The sequence below is a fragment of the Rhea pennata genome, chromosome Z (genome assembly GCF_028389875.1).
Source record: "Rhea pennata isolate bPtePen1 chromosome Z, bPtePen1.pri, whole genome shotgun sequence".
NCBI lineage: Eukaryota > Metazoa > Chordata > Aves > Rheiformes > Rheidae > Rhea > Rhea pennata.
The window spans coordinates 40,679,760-40,702,594 of record NC_084702.1 but is presented as its reverse complement, the minus strand read 5'-3'; the positions used below and the strand labels follow the sequence as shown (position 1 = coordinate 40,702,594).

The following is a 22,835-nucleotide window of genomic DNA, read 5'->3' as shown; positions in this document are numbered from 1 at the left end:
ATAATATACTAAAGTTTAATATGTTTATTTCATACTAAAAATATACTACACATTCATGTATATAAGTGGGACACTGGTAAACTTCCGGTAATTTGCTGAACTTCCTCATCCTGCATTTTTACAGATGAGACATTTATAGTCATCTAAGCATATTCATGTATCTTCACCAAATACGTAACTGCGCCAGAAAAAGAACAGATAAGATGGTTAAAAAAACAAAACAAGTCAAAATAAGTCACATCCTATGGCTTTTCTGTACATTACCTTCAAAGTTGCTCCCACCCAAAAGGAATAGCAAGTGTCTACAGGTTTGTTGGGTCGTCCATGGTAGCCATTCTGCTGTCTCATTATACACCACCTTCTTATTCTGTTCAGTTCTTTTTCCGAAAAAACTTCCTCCAATTTACCCATCAAACATAGTGATGCAATACCACAAAATGTAGAGCCACCTATGAGGAAACGGTTGTTTATGCAAAGTTTAAAGATAGCCAGATTTTCATTGCAGCTTATGTGATCCCAATCAGAATTTAACTAGGGTAATAATGATTAAATGAACAGATTTCTAAAGGAGTACAAAAGTGTTAATTTTAAGCATAAAACCCAAACAAGTAAAACACTTTTAGCTCACATATATACCAAAGGGAGGGGGGAAAAAAAAAAGAAAAAAAAAGAACCAAAACCCCAAACCTCTTGCACAAAGAAGCCTGAATTCATTTTCTTAAAGCCGGAAGGTTTCTCAGGACTGCCTCATTTACATTACACAGCAGTTTAGGGATGAGTAATGGTAATGCAAGAGAAGATATTTCTTCATATGCAACTCACCCAGGAAAACTAATGGGAAGTCAGCACTCAGACTGAAACAGAGATGCCAAAGGCAGTCTCAGACACAGGCCCCAGAGAAGGAAAAATATACAGACAAGCTTTTAGTTAAAAATGTGATATACTTTTCCCCATGTAACACCACAGGTCATAAGGTTAAAGAAGGAAATTTATACGGAAAATCCTGCCTACTCCCACTTTCTTCAGACTATCACACTAGTCTACACAGATTTTAGTTTTCTTCCCATTACTAACTTCAATTAGTGAAAATCACTCTGATTTTGGTTGATGGGACATTCTCATTCCAACCATTTTTTTCTCCCATATCATGTTCCAATACAGCTTTTAGGAAAATTATTGTTGTTGTGTAACAGGACAGATCAATGGCTACAGCTAAACAATTTTTATTTTAACAAGTAAATTTTGTCTTCCAGTTGGTTCAGTGACCCCTCCAATGCATTAAAGATATTGCAGAAATAAAGGCTAGGAGTAGCTTACAGGAAGTAGATACCAGTAATTCTCTTTGACGGAAACTCAGAGCTTTGAATTGATCCAATTCGGACATTGGATCTGGACTACAGATTCCGAAAGTAAAGGTGTACCTCAGACACTTTAACACTTGGTCCACTAATTACATCTTGGCAGCTGCATATCCTTCTTTAGCTCCTACAATAGCATGTGCATTAAGTTTCTTAATCTGAAGTCCTCTTCCAAAAAAAAAAAAAGAAAAAATCATAGACTCATAGAACTGGTAAGGTTGGAAGGGACCTCTGGAGATCATCTGGTCCAACCCCAAGCATGTGGCCTCTATGGGGATCGAACCCACAACCTTGGCATTATTAGCACCATGCTCTAAAATGGTGGTTAACTCTCCCTTCTTCTCATGTGCAACGTTACCATGAATATAACTGCTACCTATTTCCCAGGAATGACTTTTCTGTAAAGACAACTGCTATTCAGTGTTTTAGTAGGTGTCTGATGAGCAGAAACCAGGACAGAAAAAACTAAGACACGGTCAATGCTACCAAAAAAAAAAAAAAGTGAGATTCTTATAGCTGTAACAAACACATAAATTACACTTCTAAGGATTTTTTTGCTATTGTTATCAAGTAAACCACAAGGTGAATTTTGGAATTAGAAGAGAATCATAGAATCATAGAATTGGTAAGGTTGGAAGGGACCCCTGGAGATCATCTAGTCCAACCCTCAAACGAGTGACCCATACAGGGATGGAACCCACGACCTTGGCACTATTAGCACCACGCTCTAATCAACTGAGCTAAATCTAACCCTATAGAACTCATGTAATCTGTGTATCATTGCTATCACTTTTTAAAACCCAACAAAGCTCATTCTATTACCTGTAACTACATAATTACAGTCCAGGAAAGAACAAGTTTAAGAGTTGGGGCCCAAGATCCACTGTTAGCCTATTCAGGCACTAGAAGTCACCGCATACTTTAAGATTACTTTTCATTCTGGTGACAAAAGGCAGGAAGAATACCGAAGCAACAATATTTATAACCTCTAGCACTCTAGAGAAACTTAGTTAACTACATTTTAAAATATGTAAGAGAATAATTTATGTTTTTCAACTTTGCCCATACAGCAGGAAAAATATATATATGGAATAATATAAAAGTTCAATACTAATGAAAAAGCTAGCAGCCAATGAATAGATTTAATATCAGTCATATAAGAGTCAATAGTTTCTCAGTTAGGAAAAGGCCAATTACTTCATTGAAGAGAAAAAAAAATACTTGCTTAAAAATCAGTCTCTTGGGAATTCTTATCTTCATGGTTTCCACCTGTTTGCAAAGATTTACTGCAGCTTCAAGAATTGAGACCTAAATGGATGCTGTAATCTAACAGAGGAAATGTTTCTAGGTTTTACTGATAGCTGCTAAAACTGGAAATCATCAAGTGCATTACACAAGATCTCTTGCAGATAAATCCACACCACTGCAATGGTACATGCACAAATAGGCGACTCTGTCGGCAAGAGATGAAGACGACAGCCAACACCTTTCAGCAAAACATCCATGAAGTATGAATAATGGACCTGATGTATTATTCTAAAGGGCCCATCTAGTCTGATACTAAGCTGGAACTAAAGGAAGACGACAGACCACATTCCAAGGCATGTTTTGGATTTGCTCCTCTTCATACCACTTAAAGTCAGAAAATAAGGAAAAACATGACATATCCTGCACTTCTTATAGCAGTTATCACTTAATTCCAGCCTTAAAAATGGGTGTACAACATCTTAAAACATTCTTACCATGAGATTCTAGTCCAGCTCCTTGTGCCAGGCCATTATCATATGACTGAAGAAAAAAAATCACAAACCAGTTACTTCAGAGCTAAATCACTTCTATAGACATCACAATTTCTCACTTTATTAGCAAAATTATCATCAGACCATACCACCACATTAGTTCAGTTCTGAACCTGCTGAACTTCAAAAAGCTCTTGGCACAAAATGACTGGTTAGCAAGTCAGCATTGTTTCAAGATGGGCAGTTTCTTTAAAGACTTTTTTCTTTAATTAAAGAATACAGAGTTCATTTTAGCTGTAACGCATGTTAAAAGTCAGGAGCTGGGTAAACATTTGCCAAAGGGAAAGTATGCAATGCAGGTAACCATTAAAACAAAAATGGAATTTTCCTTTCTGAAAGGAAAAAATGGATATATATTTCCAAACAAAACTGAAGTATATAAATGAAATCTGTCTCTAATTCAAAAGCTAATTAATGTAAGGTACTACTGTTTGAATAATGCCAAAGCACAAGAAATGCTTTAGCATGGATAAAGACCAACTGAAGAGTGGTAGGGAGAAAAAAAGCCAGAAGCAGCAGTATACTAAAGCATACTATTTACAATTAACTTAAACTGCCTTATAAAATACTACTGTTAAAAGTTACTTTCAAAATGCTGGAAAAATTGCTCTGTTAAGCGAAAGCTAAAGAAGCAGCTTCATTCTCACAAAGAAACCATCCAAAATATTACAGTGCAGGTTCTAAGCAATCTAAGAGCAGGTGATATTGTAAATGTAGGAATAACAATCTCTCTTCTCTACAAATTCATTAAATTATTTTGCATGGTAAGAAACAAGAGAGCAGAGTAAATTATTTATAAAATGGAAACTGTTTAATTTACAAGTGTTCACAGAATGCATAATAATCAATAGAATTCATTATTACCGGACATACATCAAACTGTTTAGTAGGAAAAAAAAAATTCCATGTTTTATGTTTAACTTCCAACATTAAATTACATAGATCATACCACTCCTACATTACAGTTCAATTACAGACTGCTTCGTGTTCTGATTAGACAGTCAGAAAAGTTTTTTTTTTTTTTTTTTTTTTTTTTTTTTTATCTTTAATCAACTATTGACTATGAACATCTCATGTTTTTTTAAAGTATTTAATAGTCACTAACAGATACAGGACACCTTGACAGATCCATATTCTAACTAAAGGATGGTTACTAGAGCTAGCATGTCTTCAGCAACGACACAAGGATGATACTGTAGTGTTTTTCTTTTTGTTTGTTTTTTTGTTTTTTGTTTTTTAAGGGATATTGGGGAAAAAGAGGAAAGAGAAGCTGACAGTGGCTAAGCATATTCAAGCTCTATCCCTCACCTCTTGAGGTCTTGCTACAAGCTGAAGTACTTAAAAGGTTTGTGCATCTGAACCAACTTTAAGCAGCAGCTTGATCTTCTAAAGTTTGAAAACAGTCAGTTTTAAGTAATCACCAGGAACACCTGAATGCTCAAACACACAGCGTAAAGTTCCTTTTAACTCCTGGCAGTGCATTTCGAGAACACAATTCAAATGTGCTGCCACACTCCTCAGGCCATTAACTGCTAAGCAAGGGCAAGCTGATAAACAAAGCTAATTAATGATACAAACAGTATTTGTAAGAGGACGTGGTGGTTTGCTTTTTGTGCAGCAAAAGTAATTAGTTATGGAGAAAAGCTGTTAAGTGTCCATCCCAGACAGTTTTCCATACTGGGATTTACAATTAGCTTGAAATTTTAATAGACAATAGCTGACCTTTCGCTGACTGGTGCCTATTTATTCACAGGCAGCAGCTGCTCTTTGGGGATGTGTGTGCATTAAAGAACTAGGGATATAGTTTTGCTTCTTTGTCCTTTTTCAAAAGGCACAGTAAAGTCCATGCAAAAGAAGCTCTAGGTAACTGCAACACGAAAGCTGCATAATTAAATACTATCCTCAGGAAATGCGTAGATCCAGTGGGACACAATCTTCACTCCACACTCCAAACCCTCACTCTGATAGTTTCACAACCAGCTTCATTATCATCACATTCATATACTCATATTTGCAGAAGGCTCTGTACAATACTAGAAAAAACAGATGCCTTAATTAAAAATTATTGCAACATCTCCATCGAAAACCAAATTTGAGGTAAACCAAGATATGTTGGCAAAAAATAGCATTTGGAGTCTGCGTTTGCTGAAGTCACTCCAAATTTCAGCATTTTAGTGTCTGTTATATTTGAATTAGTGATATATCTGATTTCTGAACATGAAAACCAAATTAGACCAAGGCTTATGCCCATAAAAATTGTGTATCAGAATTTGACAATTCCACAGACCAGAAAATTAACCACTATTGTTAAATACTTTTTAGTCACTGGATAATAGAAAGCCATCATTCTGTTCTGTATGAAGATACAAAATCCTTTTTAATATAGTTAATACATAATAGTAAGGCAACATAACTATTGCATGTTCCAATCTCCCACTGTTCTTTATGTGCCTAACTATACAAAAACCTTCACTATTTCACTTTTAGCAACATTATCTGTTAGAATTCTGACACAGCATTAAGGAGAATAATTTACAAAGAATAAGCTAAAAATTCAGAAGCATACTATGAAAATTAGTGACTAACCAGTCATGTTACTCTCCATTCAAGTCATTTGCACTTCACATGTACATTGATCTGCATAGCTGAAAAAAGTTTGTGAACTATGACTTGTACAGAGGTACATAAGTGAGTTTCATCTATTTGTAAATGATGACATAAGATGGTGAAACAAAATCACACCTTTATGTGACAGCAGCTTACTACTGAACAATGTGATCTGTTTTATAATTAATGGATGTATCAAAACAAGGCAACATTGTAGCACAACAGGAATAAGCATTTGCAAGAAAATCTATAACAATATTCACTGTATAATCACACAAGCAAAAACAAACGAAATAAGCGCAAATAAATTTTATTTTGAAATTTAAAATACTTGTATTTTAGGTTATTTTCAGCACTGTCTACAAAATCTTAAGCGCTCAGGCTAACATTCATGCATCCCCCACTTCATTATACCGAACCATTACGTGTATTACATTTGTTTAAGAAATACACGGCAGTACTTGGCTCACAATAGATAACTGAACTGGAATGCAATTTGAAGGAGGTCACTGGGGGGAAGAGAGACAAACCAGAGGAAAGAATGACAGCCACAGCAAAACAATTTTCACAGAGGGCTACCATACACCTGAGACTTCCTTGTACACATCTTCAAGTCAGTGATTTTGACCAGATGGTATTCAAAGATTGCGCGTATTTGCCCAAAAGTGCCAGATGCCTTCCAACCCAGTTAGCATGTGGAAGTCCAAGTTGCTGCCACGAAGCAGCTGCACAGCCAGAAAACCCAGATAAAGCCACTGCACATGTGCATGCCAGCTCTGCAGTGCATTCATAGTAAACCAACGCTTTTAAAAAGCACGAGTCCTACTAAATGCAGTGTATAGGTGATCTACTCCCTAATTTACAGTAAACCTGGATAGAAATATGACATTCCTTGCTACACATTAGCTCATCCTAAGGAGTCTGCTGCCTGTGGCTCGCTGCCTAACAAAATTCTTTGGGTTCCTCTCTCAGCTAGCCAGAAGCAGACCTAGCCTTAATGATAAGCTGGTGTCTCTGTACTTAGACCATGCCCAGACCACAATTTTACTTCATCAGTTAACTGAAGCATTAATCTGGGTCTTCTCAGGAGGCCTTTTCTGTTTAGGCTTCGATTTTTATTATTAAAAAAAAGAAAAAAGGAGGGGGTCAATTTTCCTATTACGAACACAACAGTTGGAAATTGCAGGTTCTGAGGCTCCATAAACAAACGATAAATTCTTTTCAGGTTCACAGTGGACAGTAGATCTCTAAACTCAAAATTAAATTTCAAATTTTCATTTCGAAGTGCAATTTAAAAGCTCCAAACTTTCAGAAAATGTCTATTTGCCTGCTCTATCAGTGCCCTCATATGATGCTTTCCAGTTTTTGTCTCAGAAAGAAACAGCTGCTCCTTGCTCACTTAATCTTTTTGGTGCCACTTACTTCTTTGGAGAACCCTGTCACACTCCACTTAATCATCTCATTTCCAGAATGAAGAGTCCTGGTATATTAAACACTCCTTTTACACCAGCCCTTTCATACTTCTGACCGTTCAACTCAACTTTCTTTGCATGTGTCCTAGCTTTTATTGTACCCTTTAGGACTCAAACTGCACTCAGGTGCACAAAATGCAAACACATCATTGATGTGACTCACAGAACATGATAGTGAAGGTTTTATTCTTTGGTTTTGCTCTCTGTTCTTCTTTAAATTTGATTTGCCTTTCGGGTCTCTGTTAAGCTATCTGACTAAAGGCTAATCTTGGTAAACAAAGGCCCAGCGAACATCAGAGGAGCAACACTGCAGGAGGAACCCTCCGGAGCTAACCAGTGCAAAGGGAGCACCCTGACGCAGCCGCTCCCTCAGACCATCAAAGGAGACGGGTTAAAGCATGGTCCCTGGCACGACACCCACCAAGGAGTCAGCCGGGAAACTCCCTCCCTTGAAACCCATGCTAGCTAACGGGGGTTACTGCCTACGGGGCTCCAGGACTCCTTCAGGGATGGAGGGGAAGAGAATTTCAGGACTGTATAAACCTTCTTACAGGGTGTTTTAAGCAGAACACAAGGGTGTGCAAAACTTATTATGTGACGGTTAAGGAAAGGACAGATTGGGAAAGCAGATTGGGAAGCAGATTGGGGAAGAACAAGCATGGGAAAACGGAGGAAAAAAGAATTAAGGGAGCTGGTTGAACATGAACAGATTACTGGGCTGTGTGTGTTTGACAACTGACTTAACCGTCATAAATAACCCAAAATAATTAGCAAACTACACTAGTTGCCCTCTCCAGTAAACTGAATAGCTGTGTCCATAAAAGGACAATTGTTCTTGCTCTACAGCAGTTCAGGTTTGGTTTTGTTTTTAAAGCTTTTGATGAGGTATCCTGTCAAATTGCTCTTAAAAACCAAGCATTTGGCTACTTTTCACTTGGTGCACTCTTCTTTAATGTCTGTACTGTAAATGCCACTATATTAAGGGAAATCATATTAACTTGTTCCCTTACTACGTATTTTCTTTTCAACTGTGTTGCGTCTTGCAGGATAGGAGAAAGACTGCCATGTTTTAGCTTAGTCCATGAAGGTTAGTTATATTCCTAGACTATGCAAATACTGCTTAGCTCAACATTGCATGCGTAGGGCATTCTAAACACTGAATATTGTTTAAAACCACACAACATATAAACAGACCACATCCTACAGTAACTTAAGACTGAGAGTGCGCCTGTACCAAAGGGCAGAGTACAAATATATGAACTAGCATTAAACGAAATAGCCCAGGCATTAAAACCAAGGTGTGACAGTATAAAAATTTTGTTCATACCCTTGACTCCAATACGCAGGCTAGTATCACCAATGGACAGTGTATGAATCAGAGTGATTGACCTCATAAAAAAAAAGAGCATTTGAAGAAAATCACATCCCTAACAAGTATGGGTGGTCTGCCAGAAGCTTCTTGTGATGCACATTAACAAATGCTTTAAAATCTAACTATACCCCCTAAAAACTAAGTGTAAAAAAAAAAAAAAAAACAATTCAGACAAGGCCTGATTAATTTAAATCATTTTTTTTCCTTGCTGATCTAAATCATAACTGCAGCAGGAGATTACTTGTTTCTCAACTTACTCTACTAATCATTTATATTAATCTTTGAAAATGAAATTCATTTAATTAACAGAATTAGTATTTTAAAAGCACATTTATTCATTAACTAAAATACCAAAAGTATGTGGGATATACTTTTTAATAAGTAATGTATCATTTTTGTATTTCAACTAACTTAAAGTAACTTGGATGAAATAACCGCAAATAGTGAATCAATGAATCTTAGCATTTGCATATATTCTTCATTGCCAAATGTCTTTGAACATTTCATGTTGATACTTTCACCTTGTGTCCTTTAAGTTTTTTCAGAATCGATACAGACCATGTCTGACATTATTTGTAGTCTAACACCAATTCTTCACCTTCTCCGAATCTGTAACCTCTTATCACATGAATAAATACGTCCAGGTTAAGTATGTGCTCTCTTTATGCCTACTACCCAAACAGAAGTGAAAAATAACTAAAAATCATTTTGCTCCATCCAAAAATGAAGGCAACATGCACACAGAAAAAATTACATGTACTAATATTTTGCTTTATTGGAAATATCTAATAAATAATTAACAAAGTGCCTGACTGGAACACTTATTAAGTTTGAACTGATCTCAATAATTAATTTTTCCTTTGATTCTGTATGTCATTTGAAAAGCAACACTAGAGCTAATTGAAATTTGAGGATTTATTAATGCAATGTTTTATTTATGCTTTTTAAAAAATTATTTAAACATTAAGGCCTGAAGTCCTTGTAATGCTTTCAATTTTAAATTGAGTTTTAAAGAAAAAAGATTTAATTTACAGTGAATATATTACAATTGTTGCTAGTATGCACATTGCAGAAAAAAGGAATGTACTTTTTCATATTCAACTCACTAAAATAGGAATAGGTAACAAATAAAATATTATAATATTTCAATTTGGATGGATTTATAGTCATAGTGAAGAAATAAAGCAATTACGTTTCAAATGTGTTAATAAATAACTCTTTGAGAATAACTCACCATACTTCTTCTAATGTAGTCTATTGCTTTTTTCATATCCATGCCTGACCAGTTATCAAGCATGTAGCAGATGCAGGAAGCACAGTACACAAATCTCATATCATTCTCACTTCCTTCCAGCACAGCACAGAAACTGAAAGAAAGGTTTCTCTCATTATACATCGTATAGTCTGTTACATTAGAAAATGTGAGGAACATTTTAGGAATTGCATTATTTTTCCTTTCGAACTAAGTTATTCTACTTACACTATTCAGAGAAACGACACTACGAATGTAACCCAAAACTGCAACAGATTTTCTTTTCTGAACACGTGATTCTAACCAAGCCAAGCAAAACTAATAGAACTATTAACATTTAGGGGTTTGGATAACCTTATTTTTGGCAGTGTCATGACCCTGGTCTTTATTTATCCAAAGATGTTGATTATGTATTCTTTCACCTCTTACACACTGATGCATGAGTTACCATTACAACCATCTAATATTTTTAGCAGAATTCTTTGCTGGTCTAGAAATCTTCATAACTCACATTGCTTTTCTGACTCACTTCAGGATCAGATTCCCATATATGTATATAAATGTAACTGTTGTTATTATCATCTCTAATTTAAAAAAGGAAAATTAGCTGCAACTCAGTTTTTGGTTTCTAACAGTTAAACTGTTTCCAAACTCTGACAACAGTTTAAAATTGTCATACCTAGGTTAGACACAAATCCCATCTTCTTTAAGAGACTTTTACGAAGAAGAGTGATGTTATGATTTGCTTCCTGGCAAGCCTTCATTTGGTTCAAAGACCTAGTTAGAGTATTTCTAAAAGTTAAGTATTTGCAAAAAGCTAGCACAACAGGATATTTTGTGGAGTCCTCCTGTCAGATCTCTACTCTAAAAAATATAAAAAACCCCCAACAAAGTACTTCTGACTTGAAAGACCATCTTTCAAAAACCACTGTGACATTCCTCCTTTGACCATGGAATCCAAATAAGCACGACGTATCTTCCTGTGTACAAAGAGCCTCCAATATCTACCGGGAAACAGTTTCATCTCTGCTGATTCCCCACGGTTGCCAGGTCGTGGTCTATGCAGCTCAAATGGAAACCCACTCCATTAGCTCTGGATATAGCAAAGGATGTTTAGAGGAGCCAAGGTGCTTCTGAACATGTACTGGTGATGTACTTTACAACTTCACCCCATCCTTAGGTGACAACTGCCCTTTATGTTATCCAGACACTTCAGATCATGTTAACTCAAGGTAAAGCAAAAATGCACGCATGCGAGTACCCCCCCATGCATTCATAACATCTAAAGAGACAATACAATTATATTTTTTTTAGCTAACAGAAGACATGGGTGAAAAAATAAAAACTAAGCATAGCATACTTATACAAGCTTTACACCGGGAAAGATTTTCTTTCTCTTATTCACCTCACTGACTACTTCCACCCAGACAAGATGTTAGGACAGGTTCTGACTTCTGTACATTCTTCCCCTTGGTTGCTGTAAAAGCTATTATTATAGGTACAAAAATGTCTGTCATACTAGGAGTTGACTCCCACCCGAGTAACAACTCTACCCCAGAGAAGTGCAAAGCACCCTTTCTTTCCCTCTTGTGGCTAGCTGGCACTCTTCAGCATCTTCCACTTAATCCTCTATTTTAATCAGTCTGTACATTAAAACCTTAAAACCACACACGATACAAACGTGCAGAACAGGTTGACTAAATGTAGTTTATTATTGCCGACAGGCAAGTGATCACTTCAAGATGCCAGTGGGTTTGCCATAGCTCGTCCCCACTCCCTCCTCTTGCACGTACTGTGACAACAGAAACGGCTCAGCATGCAACAAGAAGGCATCCAGCAGCAGCACAGACACCCCGAGGCCCTTAAAGATGCTGGTGAACTAAGGTAGACCAACACACACGCTTACGTGTTTCTGTACACGTACATTAGACCTCAGCCAATCAAGGCCATTCTGTGGCTATATATAAGAGGAAATGGTGTATCATTCTACTCACGACTTCCATGTAGAACATTCTGGATTTTTTTTTTTAATCTAACATTGTATTTTGAAAAGTATATTCCATAAAAAGAGGTTTTAATTATAGAAGACTTGTAGGTGACACAAAGCCTTTCAACCAAAAAAAAAAGTTTTCATCTTATCAGCTTTTACAGCTAGTAAATGGAGAGAGAGCAATTTAATTATGAAGTGAAATAGAATTCCTTCAGGAATAAGATTTCTATAATTATGTATTTCTTAAAGTACTCTTTCAAAAATGATATTCAGTAAAATCTAATTACATAGACAGATCACGTGATCTACCAGGAATTTCATTAACTACCATCTCCAGCCTACATAAAAGTCAAACAGAAGCAGATTAAGGAGGAAGCACAGTATTTTTTAAAAAATGCATGCAAAAAGAATGAATCACACAATGAAGTTTAATATTATTATACTTACAATAGAAGTTGTATTTAAGGTAATTCATCCTGCTATATTACTATTCTGAGTGTCTCAAAACTACAGCTCACTCTCCCACAGAGCAGAGCAAACATCACGTTAATAAGGCCTTGCAAAACCAGACAATATGAACAGAGAAAATCTCACTTATCAAAAAGATACAAAAAAACAACCTTTCGCAAGACTTAAGCCAAACCATTAACTTTCCAACAGTATGTACCTATAGCTGAGAGCAAACAATCGTTGTCCAATATGAAAGCAACTCTGGACGCAAGGCGCTGCTTAACACCTGTGAAGCGGCATGTCTTCTACGGTTGATCTCCACCAAAGAAAGAAAATATTACACTACTATTTTCATAAAAAACTTGTGCACTGTGTTTCATTCCACACTTAGGTATTCCATTAACCTTGGTTGTAAATATAGGGTTGTAAATATAAAATACAATTTACCTTCCATCCTCCAGCTGGAGAGCTCTCAGTCCTTCCAATAAGGCATCTTTATTTACTCGACTTAAATCATCTCCAAGAATAAGCAGACATGACAGACCTGTGTAAGTCATTGCTATATGCCCACTATCATAGGGATGAGATATACCAGGACCCTAAAAAAAAAAGAAGAAAAATTTTTGAAATGTTGTAAGACCTAATATCACAGTTCTTTGTTTTGTTTTAAAAAGTTAATTTCCCTTCACGAATTATGGTTAAACTGAAGGCATCCCACTAAACTTCTCTGAATGAAACTAACTTACTGCACAGCTCTGATACCCTTGTAATCATCAGCTGGTCAGCAGGAAGCTTTGGAACAAGACTGTACCAAAACTGATACTTACGTAAGAGTTAACCAAAAAAAAAAAAGAAAGAAAAAAGAAAGAAAAATTAGATGTGCTCAGTTGTATCTAAGTTTATCCTGACATACTCCTGAGCATTAGTTTCCTGGCAGCAGGATGAGCTTTCTGTTAAATAGCCATACCTCTAGAGGTTCCTTCTGCAAAGATTTCAGAACCTAATTATCTACAAGTACAAAAGCAAGAGAGAGATTATTAGTAATCTCCATCAGTTGAAGAGAAAGCAAATTAACCCCTCATCCACTTTCATCTCTATTATAAAACAATAATCAGGTCTTACACAGAGTATTTACATAAAAAAACCCAAAGTCAACAGAGAAGTTAAAATGAGAGTTAAATGCTGACTAGTCACATGCTACAGATCACAAAATGGGGAGATGACTGACATGCTGAATGTACTTTTTCTTTTCTTGTGATATTTTACAGGTACATCCTAGACATTATCTGAAGTCATCTTGTTACATGTGATTTGTGTTGTGGTACTTAGGATGGATCAGTTTGGAACAACTGAAAGGTTTTTCTTTTCTTTTTTCTTTCTTTCTTTTCTTTTTTTTTTTTTTTTTTTTTTTTTTTTTTGATAAAGGAGCTACTTCTGTGCTAAGCAGCAGAGACAAATAAGTTTCTAAAATACTTGTTACTGGGATTATGTCAACTGCCATTTCTACTTTGCAACTCATTTAAAAAGAACACATGCAACAAGCAGTATAAAAACAAGTTAAATAAAACTATGTTACGGGTACATGGCATTTTTCTGGTCAACTCCCCAAGAAAAGATCATTATTTCAGATAAGAAGCTGGGAGAGCAGTACCTATTTCCCACTAGACAGCAAGGAACTCTTCTCCCAGAAGGGACTCCAGCACAGATGGGGAAGGGAGGCTGCAGCAACGCGGCGAGTCGCTGCGGCACTACTGGAAAAGCTCCAGCTGCGCAACGGACGGGGAGCAGGGGGGTGCTGAGCGCTGCACCCTCCGCTCCCTCGACTCCCACCGCCGCCCCGTCCTGCCCTGGGGTCTCCGTCGAGGAGCAGGCCGCAGATGGAGGGCCGCCGGGCGGTCACCACCGGGCGGTCACCACCGGGAAACGCTTCTCTAGGCTGGGTGGATGGCCGGCCCGGATCCCTGGAGGGACGACTTGGCCTGTCGCACCCCCTTTCAGCATCTGAAACCTGACAGAACCAAAACTCTTCTGTTCAGAATACCTTTCCCTTAATAGATTTTATTATGAGCAGCTTAATCCTTGTGATGCATCATCGTACTTGAAATGTAAAATTCAGTTCCAAAAACTCACATATGTAGAGTGATACAAGCTTGCTCTGTCACAGAAAAATATTGTTTAACATTTCGATTAATTTATTTTTAAACCAAGCATGTCTTTCTCCTAAAAACCTGAATTTGAACAAATTCTGGCCCTAAAAGGATTCTCAATAACCCAGCTCAGTAGCTAACACTTCTTGTCTATTTTGTCAAATGAAATACAAGAGAGAAATTAGCATACGAAAAATATCTGCAGAGGTTCTTTCACAGTTAGTACTAACTGCCTACAAAATGCTCCAGGAGGTCAGGAGGCAACTCCAAAGAAAACTAAATTTCCAAACACCTGTATGATTGAGGTTAAACTGGAATGACAGGACCATTTATATTCGCCCTGCTTCAAATATCCTGGATCAGAGGAGCAGGGAAATGCAGGAGATGCCTCCACTCATTTCACACACACTGAAAATGCTGAAGCCTGCAAATCAATGTTTATCGCATACCACTGCTCTTTCTACACACTCGCATAGCTATTACTAGAGTCCCTCTCCGAATCAATATTGACATCAGGAATAATGGAACAGTAACTGCTACAGTGAAACAGTTCAACTTTATTTTTGAAAATATTATTTCCAGAGGAAGATTATATTTACTAAGCAAAGTAGATTTACTCTAAGGATACGCAGACTTGACTCTTTAAAATCACTGATTATAGAAATTTTATGCAAATGTCTTAACTACTTCAAACATGCTTGGATATTCAGGAAAATTTCTAAAGCATCTGCAATTCCCCAAAAGTCTAATTTAAATGGCAATTCTTCACACAGTTTCAAAACAACGTAGCTCAAAATTTCTCGTTCACAAGATTATTTTAATTGTACTTTTTATACACACACACACTAATCCACACTGCCTGTAAGCTTTTGGTAGCCTATAAACACATTGAAATAACTGGATCTTTATTTTTAGTGAATGTAAGTATTTCTAGTACACTATCACTCGCTGCAATAAATACAGTTTGTATAAAATGCATTATAAGCATGAATACTGCATGCTCAGGATACAAAACAATTCCTTCTCCCCTGAAAAACACTGTATCAATCACTACAACAGCAAGACAAGGTATACATTTTTATTTTCCACACAAATATTTCAGCATGTAGAAGCAACACTGCTTTTCCAAATACAGGGTTTCAGTAACTCCAAAGGCGTATAAAACTTTGCAAGTACAGTAGCTACAGCCAAGGGCACAAACCACACCTCTACGGTGCATGTAACGCAAATGGAAGTGAGCATTGGCTGCACATAACTGTCACGAAGTTTACAGCTAAATCAGTTGTGCAATGTTCTGCTTCCATCCTTGAACACCACGCGAAGAGTTAGGTACAAGTAACGCAGAAAGCACTATTAGGATGCATACCTAAACAGTGATTCTCAAACGTGTCATTATATAGGGAAATAGGGACATGGTTTCAGCATTCAAGAACAGCTGCTAGTAGCTCACACAAATACCTTCTCTGCTAATAGTTTCCTTTTTCCCCAATACTATCATGTGGCAAGTAATTCAATTCTTTACATGCAAAACTGGTATACTGGTAGATACTTTGACATGTAACTGCTAAAAAAGTCTGTGGAAGGGACAGAGGGTCAATATAACGGTATGTATTCAAAGTCTTGGGAGGATTCATTTTAGAGCCCCCAACCCCAACATGTATGGTTGATATCCAAATAAAATTAAGTTAAACATAGAAGATTCAGAATCAAGATCACAAACAAATTATTACAGGGCATACTCACAAAGGCCAAGATGAAGTTTCAAATGTAAATTTACTACCGGATTTGGATGCTTTTGAGGGCCAACAGATCTTTGTTCACCATACATGATTTTTTTTATATAAAACAAATATGGTTAATATATTATTTCAGAAAAATATTGCATTCTGTCCCTTAACCAGAATTGTTCAAATTCCGTCAAGGATGCCAAAATGCACTCATCTCTTAGTCTTCTCTAGGCTCCATTGAATTATTTCAAGATTGTCACAATACTCCTTAACCCACTTCACGTATATGCCTACACACACACACCAATATACGTTTCATACTCTAATTCAACAAAAACATCTGAGCCTGAACAATAAGAGTTTCTTTGAGGTAAAAATTAAACGAGAATCCAAAAATTGCAGAAACTGGCCCTGTGACAATTTGATGCCAGAAACAAGGACTGAGATGACTTTTTCAATAGAAAAAAGAGAAGAACAAGTCTCCAGTGTTTTGTAAGATAACTGCTAGTACTTCTAAAATTTGCGTGGATGGGAGGAAGCCTTTCGTGATAAAGTACCCCTAACCAACGGCTCCATTACATATACGCACACTCTGGTATTGAACTAAATAATGCTTTCTGTATTTAAAATATTTTTCAAAATTGTCCAACAACATTCCTTTCATTTACCAAAATACAAAAACAATGCTCATCTCTGCTTGAAGGACTTTTTTTAAATGACCCACTAAATTTCAAACCTACATAGTCAAAGACAAACCTTCCTCAGAAACTCTCTCTGCCATAGGCCTTGGAGTTCTTTCAAAAAGGCCCCTTCAAGTAAGTCTAGAAACATGCTATATTTGAACTGAAAAATTCTACTTCTGTACATCTGATATTACAGAGGTAAAAATAATCTTAGGTATCAAACAACAATCCTTTTCCCCCCATAAAATGATGTTTTCCAGTACAAGTACACTTTTTTCTCCCGAAAAGAGATCAAATGAAAGACAAACACTTGAGCTACACAAGTCTTGACTTTTAAGTTTCTTTAACTATGTTGAATATCAAGGGTGTTTAAACATTATGTCTATTTAATAGAAAAACCTGCTGTTAAATTGCCTCTGCTATGCAAGACAAAGTAATTCAGACACCGTGTAAAAGTCTGCTCTGAATTTATCAAAGACACCATAGTCAAAGCAACTGATTTCTTAATGGACACCTTCAGGCTTGGCTAAAAGAAGTTTCTTCTTAAGTTCTATACTATGAATAAAGCCTACTTTTAGTTAAATTGCACTCCTTCTGCTTCATAGACACTGCAGACCAAAGGCAGCAAAAACTGATCAAACCATTAGGCCAGGCATTAAAAAAAAAAAACGTCCTTGTTGCCATCATCTCAAACAGTGAAAGTCCTCCATGGGCCAAGGGCACAGAGGTAACCAAAACGAAGTTATTTTTAAGAATGACAGCAATTACTTCCCCAAAATTAGCAGCAAGAAGAGTGTTAAACACGCAGATTAAGCATCCACCAGTGAGCAACGCAACCCGCTAGGTACGGAGCGACGCGGCGCAGCAGGCAGGGGCTCGGGAGCAGAGCAGCAGGTGCCGCGGCGCTGAACCCTGCTCGGCGCGTGCCAGACCGGCCGCTGCCTGCAGGCTGCTCCCCGAGCTGGCTGCCCGCGAACGGGTGGCGGGGTGCGTGCGGGGTGCACCCGCTGCTTCCGTTCCCTCCAGAAGCGCCCGGTTGGTGCGCCGCGCTCTCTGAGGCGAGCGCATTAAGGAGACGCGGGTAAGAAGCGCTCTCCTGACCCGAACTAAACGCCTGATGCACGCATACCCTGAGAAACCCTGCTATGGGGATACGGCCAAGTCCCGCACATCTTTTGTGATAATTACTGCTTTTAGTACACACAGGAACCAGATTAACTTGGCTGTCACCACTGGAGTAAAATAGTCCTGTTTTAGGAGAGATTCCATGATGGCCTCTATAATCTGAGCCTTCCTTTAGAGAATTAACCCTAAGGAGGCAAGATCTTTCAACACACTGAAACGCGTTACCAAGCACATTGCTACACAAAGTCAGACTTTCAAAAAGCTGTCTTCTCCCCTGGCATCAGTGTTACAAACAGGGATTGTTTCAGCCTTGAGAAAATACAATGCGGTCCTGGGAACACAAAAAAAGATCCTTCTCCAGCAAAAACATGTCACTTCCAGCAGTCCTTCCAAAAAAGTGCTAGGCACTGGCTTTCAATCTAGCCCCTAAAACTGATTTGTAACAGTTTAAATTCATTTAAAAGACCTAGTTCTGCCTGAAACTGTAAGGACACTGCTAACCCCTAGTTTTAAAAGCCATTTTAAACTCTAGTAACACGAAACCTGAGCGACCACAGAATCTGGAGTAATTTCAGAAGATAGTTTTCTAATTTGAAAGTACTCATTTAAATGCGCTGATAGAAGTAGTACTTTTAACCTCCTTTTACAATTAAGCCTGCAAGGACTTGTTAAAGCTGTGTGATGAGTGGTCAAGGTGATAGGTTTTTGCTACATTTTTGATGCCGCTTCAATGACCTGCACAGTCACTACTATCAAAAACCAAAAGCATAGTTTTTATTAAAAAAGAGAGAGAAAGAGAGAGAGAGAGAGAGAGAGAGAAAAAGAGAGAGAATAAATGAAATATCCTGGTAACATTTAATAGAGTTGGGAGAGTCTAACATACCCCTTTCCTTTTTTCTATTATTTTCAAGCATCCCTAGTGACAAAAGAGATTTGGCTATCTCCAGTATGGCACTTTCTCAGAGTCCAAGAATGAAATCACTGTAGCAGCATGGAATAAGTAACTGCCAATGCAAATCCAAAAAGCTTATAGGCATTTTTAATTATTATTTTTAAAGATAGAGATTTAATTGATCACTTTTAAATGATGAATTAAGAAAAACAACAAGACCTTAAACATAACCCAAAGTCATTACAGCAGATTTCCAAATTCTTCCTTTGAGTCGTTTCAGAATATTTTAAGGCAACACTCTGGAAATAAGTACACTTTTGTGTGTCAATAAATCAAAGTAGATCTGATACATTTAATGTAGATGCAATGATGTATTATGCAATAACGTATGATTTGATAATGTAATAATGTATTATGTATCATGCAGTAACATATGATATATTACGATGCTTGAATAAGAAGTATATCCATCTGTGAATAGTTCTCTGAATATAACAACCTTGCAAGGAATTTTCACAGGTTGCATGATTCTGTCCTTTGTCCTTTCTACAGTTTGGCTAACAGGTTATAAGACACTGATGGGGTCCAACGAATTTCCTGAAAAGAGAATATTTATATCTGAAGCATGTACTACTGAAACTTGAGTGTTAAATTAAAACACCAGGACATGCTATTAAGCTGTAATGATACTTTTCATTTCTTTTGGACTTTTCATCATCAAAGGGCTGTACAAAATCTCAGAACTTATGCAAAACTCATTATTCAAGCTTTATGCAATGGGGACAAGTTTCCAAAAAGCATATACTGATTTAATGTACTACATTGCATAGCACTGACCCAGATCTTTGAGGAAACGTGGTTGGTGCATTTTTATTACCTTGTTTTGGTAAGATTGTGCGTTTATGCATCGTATAATGCAGTTATACCACAATAATAGCATTACACCTCCAGCATCTTTAGGAGACTGTTATCAAAAAGATGACTACCAGCTTCGAGTAGAATCGGTCTTTTTTTTTTTTTATGACCATACTGAAATTATGGTCTGCTATTTTGCATTTAAGCTTTACTTTTAATAAAGTATCCCAATAAGCCACCAGTAGAGATCCCAAATACTTTAAAGTTTTGTTTTAAGCAGACATTTTCCTTCTTTCCTTCAAGCGCAGTAGGTGGTAGGATTGCCACTGAGGTTAATTCCAATTAAAAGAGATGATGAATTCATCTTAGTACTACAACCAGAGCTCACTGCAGAAACCATCTGTAGTGTAAAAAGGGATAAATACCAAAGCAAACCAAGAGGCAGATTACCTTGCCTGTCACATGTTGCTGTAGCACCTGGTGTAGAGACATACAAAATCCTCTTCACAGTTATTTTTTCCCTATTATAAAGTGTAAACTGTAGCTATTAATGCTATGAATACTTGGTTGACTTGCTATGTAAAAAACGGCAATAAGTGATTATTATTCTAGTGTAAATTAATATTCTCACAGAATACTCAGAATCCTATGGCTATGCTGTTAAAATAAATAAAAATGACAAATCTGGCTGCTCTACTATCCTCATACACAAGCTAGATCAGGTGTTTTTATGCTCAGCTACAGTCATAACCATATCAGATGTCCATTCTTGCTTTCAATTTCATATCTCAATACTAATAAATAAATATCAGAATTACGCGTTACCTCTTCTCTAGAAACCAAATACTTGCAGAGAGATGTTTCATCTACTCTTCAATAGTGAATCAATCAAAACTTTTCATTCTCAAACACTGCACAGAACTTGCGTATCTTTTTTCACAATCCCTCCTGCACTCTGGTCCCTATTTCCATCTTCCAATGATATCTTCTGTAGCACTAGCAGCCTTTGCTCACCTCATTTGTCCCCAGCACTAAGGGCATCCTCTTTTCCTGTACAGACTTTAATTCTCCTCAACCTCAGTTGATTCTCCTCAACCCTGAAAAGTATCCTCATTTACTGTTTTCCACCACCGAAATGAGCAGAGCCTTGCCTATGATTGAGCGAATACAAAGTCCGATCAAACATTCCATGTTTCATCACATGAAGAGGAATATTGAAAAACAGCATGCCCTCCACCACTTAATACACAGCATTTCTGTCCTGCTCTTCCAGGACCACAGACAGTTCTTGAGCTGGAGAATTTTCCATCCCTAGTCACAGATCAGAGCAGGGGATAGTGCACTGAGACAAGTCACAATTTGAACGTCACTTTCTTCACTGCCCCCTGTACACACAAGCAGGACCATTTTAGGAGTACCCTACTACAAAAGCTCTTCAAATCTTTCAGTATATCAACAGAACAAAACTTCGCCTCCCACATTTTCTACAACTCTGTAGTTAATATAACAAAAAAGACAGAAGATCATTTACTGCCTAATTGAAATTTTTTCATCACACTTAACTAACCTTGGATGGGTTGAATGGCATCCCTAAATACGAAGAGCCTCTGAATCCACAGCGATTCAAGTTTGATCCTAGAGAAGGAAAAAAGATAAGAAGTCAGCTGATTTGCTTTCCTGAAACATTCATTATAAACTGCAATTCTCTAGCCAAGATCAAGACCTGTTAGTTCAGCACCACTCACAGTACAACCAGAGTTTGCATGTACGTTCCTTTCAGTATGTTCCCTACCTCAGATTGTTAGCATTCTGAATAGGAAAAACAATCAAACAACCTGGATCCTGGTATAATGAGAAAGCAAGAGATTATCATATTTGGTGGAAATACGTTGTTCATACCAGCACAGAACTTTCTTCCCTGTTCTTAATAAATAAATAAAATGAGAGAGAGAGAAGGAGAGAGAGACTGATTGATTGATTATTTTCCTGGAAAAGTGCCCAGCATTAAGAAATTTTTTTTTTCTATCTAGCTTTCTGCCTAGTAATACCATCTGTTCCTAAGCAGAATTGTTTTAAGATGCTTTGCAATATATACAAGGACAAACAAACTATCTGCAGTTTTAAGCCAGTACTGATTTAATGTGACACTGTCAGAATGAAATAGTTAAAATAATACGACATTTTTTAATAGAGCCATTTCCCTCTCACTCAAAACACAGGAACAAGAACATGTTACTAATCAGACATTTCTTCCAAAGATTCAGATGTGATTTTTTTTTTAAATGTGTCACAGTATCTCAGGATGTATTTAGAGGAGCGTGTACCACATTCTGTCTAGCACTAATTATAAGTTTCCAGGGCTCAAGTCTGCTTCTGCACTGCAAAAGCTCAACTGCTTCACTTCCCAGCCTCCAAAGGTAAAAGAACTCTAATTCACTCATTTTCTCTCCATTTTCATCTCTTTTTTAATTCCTTTTTCTTTTCTCATCTTCAGCCTTGAATCTAAAAAGCTTCGTGGATATTAAGAAAATTTGCACCAGCTTAAGTGAACAGCAATAGTTATAATACCAAAAACCCTAAAAAAAAAAATCACTGTGCAATGTATGTCAAAACTATCAATACTGATGTAATTCAGCAACACAGTTAACCTCTAGCTTAAAACACAGTCTGCAGATACGCAACATTAATTTAGAAACTTGTATCAGTCTAAATACTTCAATGCTGGTAAAGTGCACAAATTTTTCTAACAGGCCAGTCTTTGGATCTAATCTCCATGGACTGAACTATCATTTAACAACAATAACAAAAGAACAAAAAAAAAAAAAAACAAACCACACCTGCAATTCCCACTTCTCAAACTTTTATCCCCCCAAAATTTAATGACTCTACAGGTGTAACAAAGGTCAGTTCAGCATACACTAGAAGTTAGTGTGCTATAGCAACAATGAGAAAAAAGAAAGAACATCTGGATTTGTAGATAAAAAAAAAAAAAAACTTAACTGCTATATTTCGTTGTAACCTATATCTTTTCAGCAAAGAAAGTTGTCTGTTAGTTGCTGGAGTAAAGACCTTACTTTTTGTGTTGCAACAGACTGTGGAAAGCACA

The 22,835-nt window shown here is 37.0% G+C and overlaps 1 protein-coding gene across 1 annotated transcript in view; it reads right to left on the bottom strand.

Moving 5' to 3' along the window:
* PGGT1B (protein geranylgeranyltransferase type I subunit beta) overlaps window positions 1–22,835 on the bottom strand; it is a 39,984-nt gene that overhangs the window by 5,739 nt on the left and 11,410 nt on the right. The window contains 5 exon segments of the mRNA XM_062600176.1: window positions 265–449; window positions 3,101–3,146; window positions 9,843–9,975; window positions 12,748–12,899; window positions 21,297–21,364. Coding sequence (XP_062456160.1) covers window positions 265–449; window positions 3,101–3,146; window positions 9,843–9,975; window positions 12,748–12,899; window positions 21,297–21,364 — 584 coding nt within the window.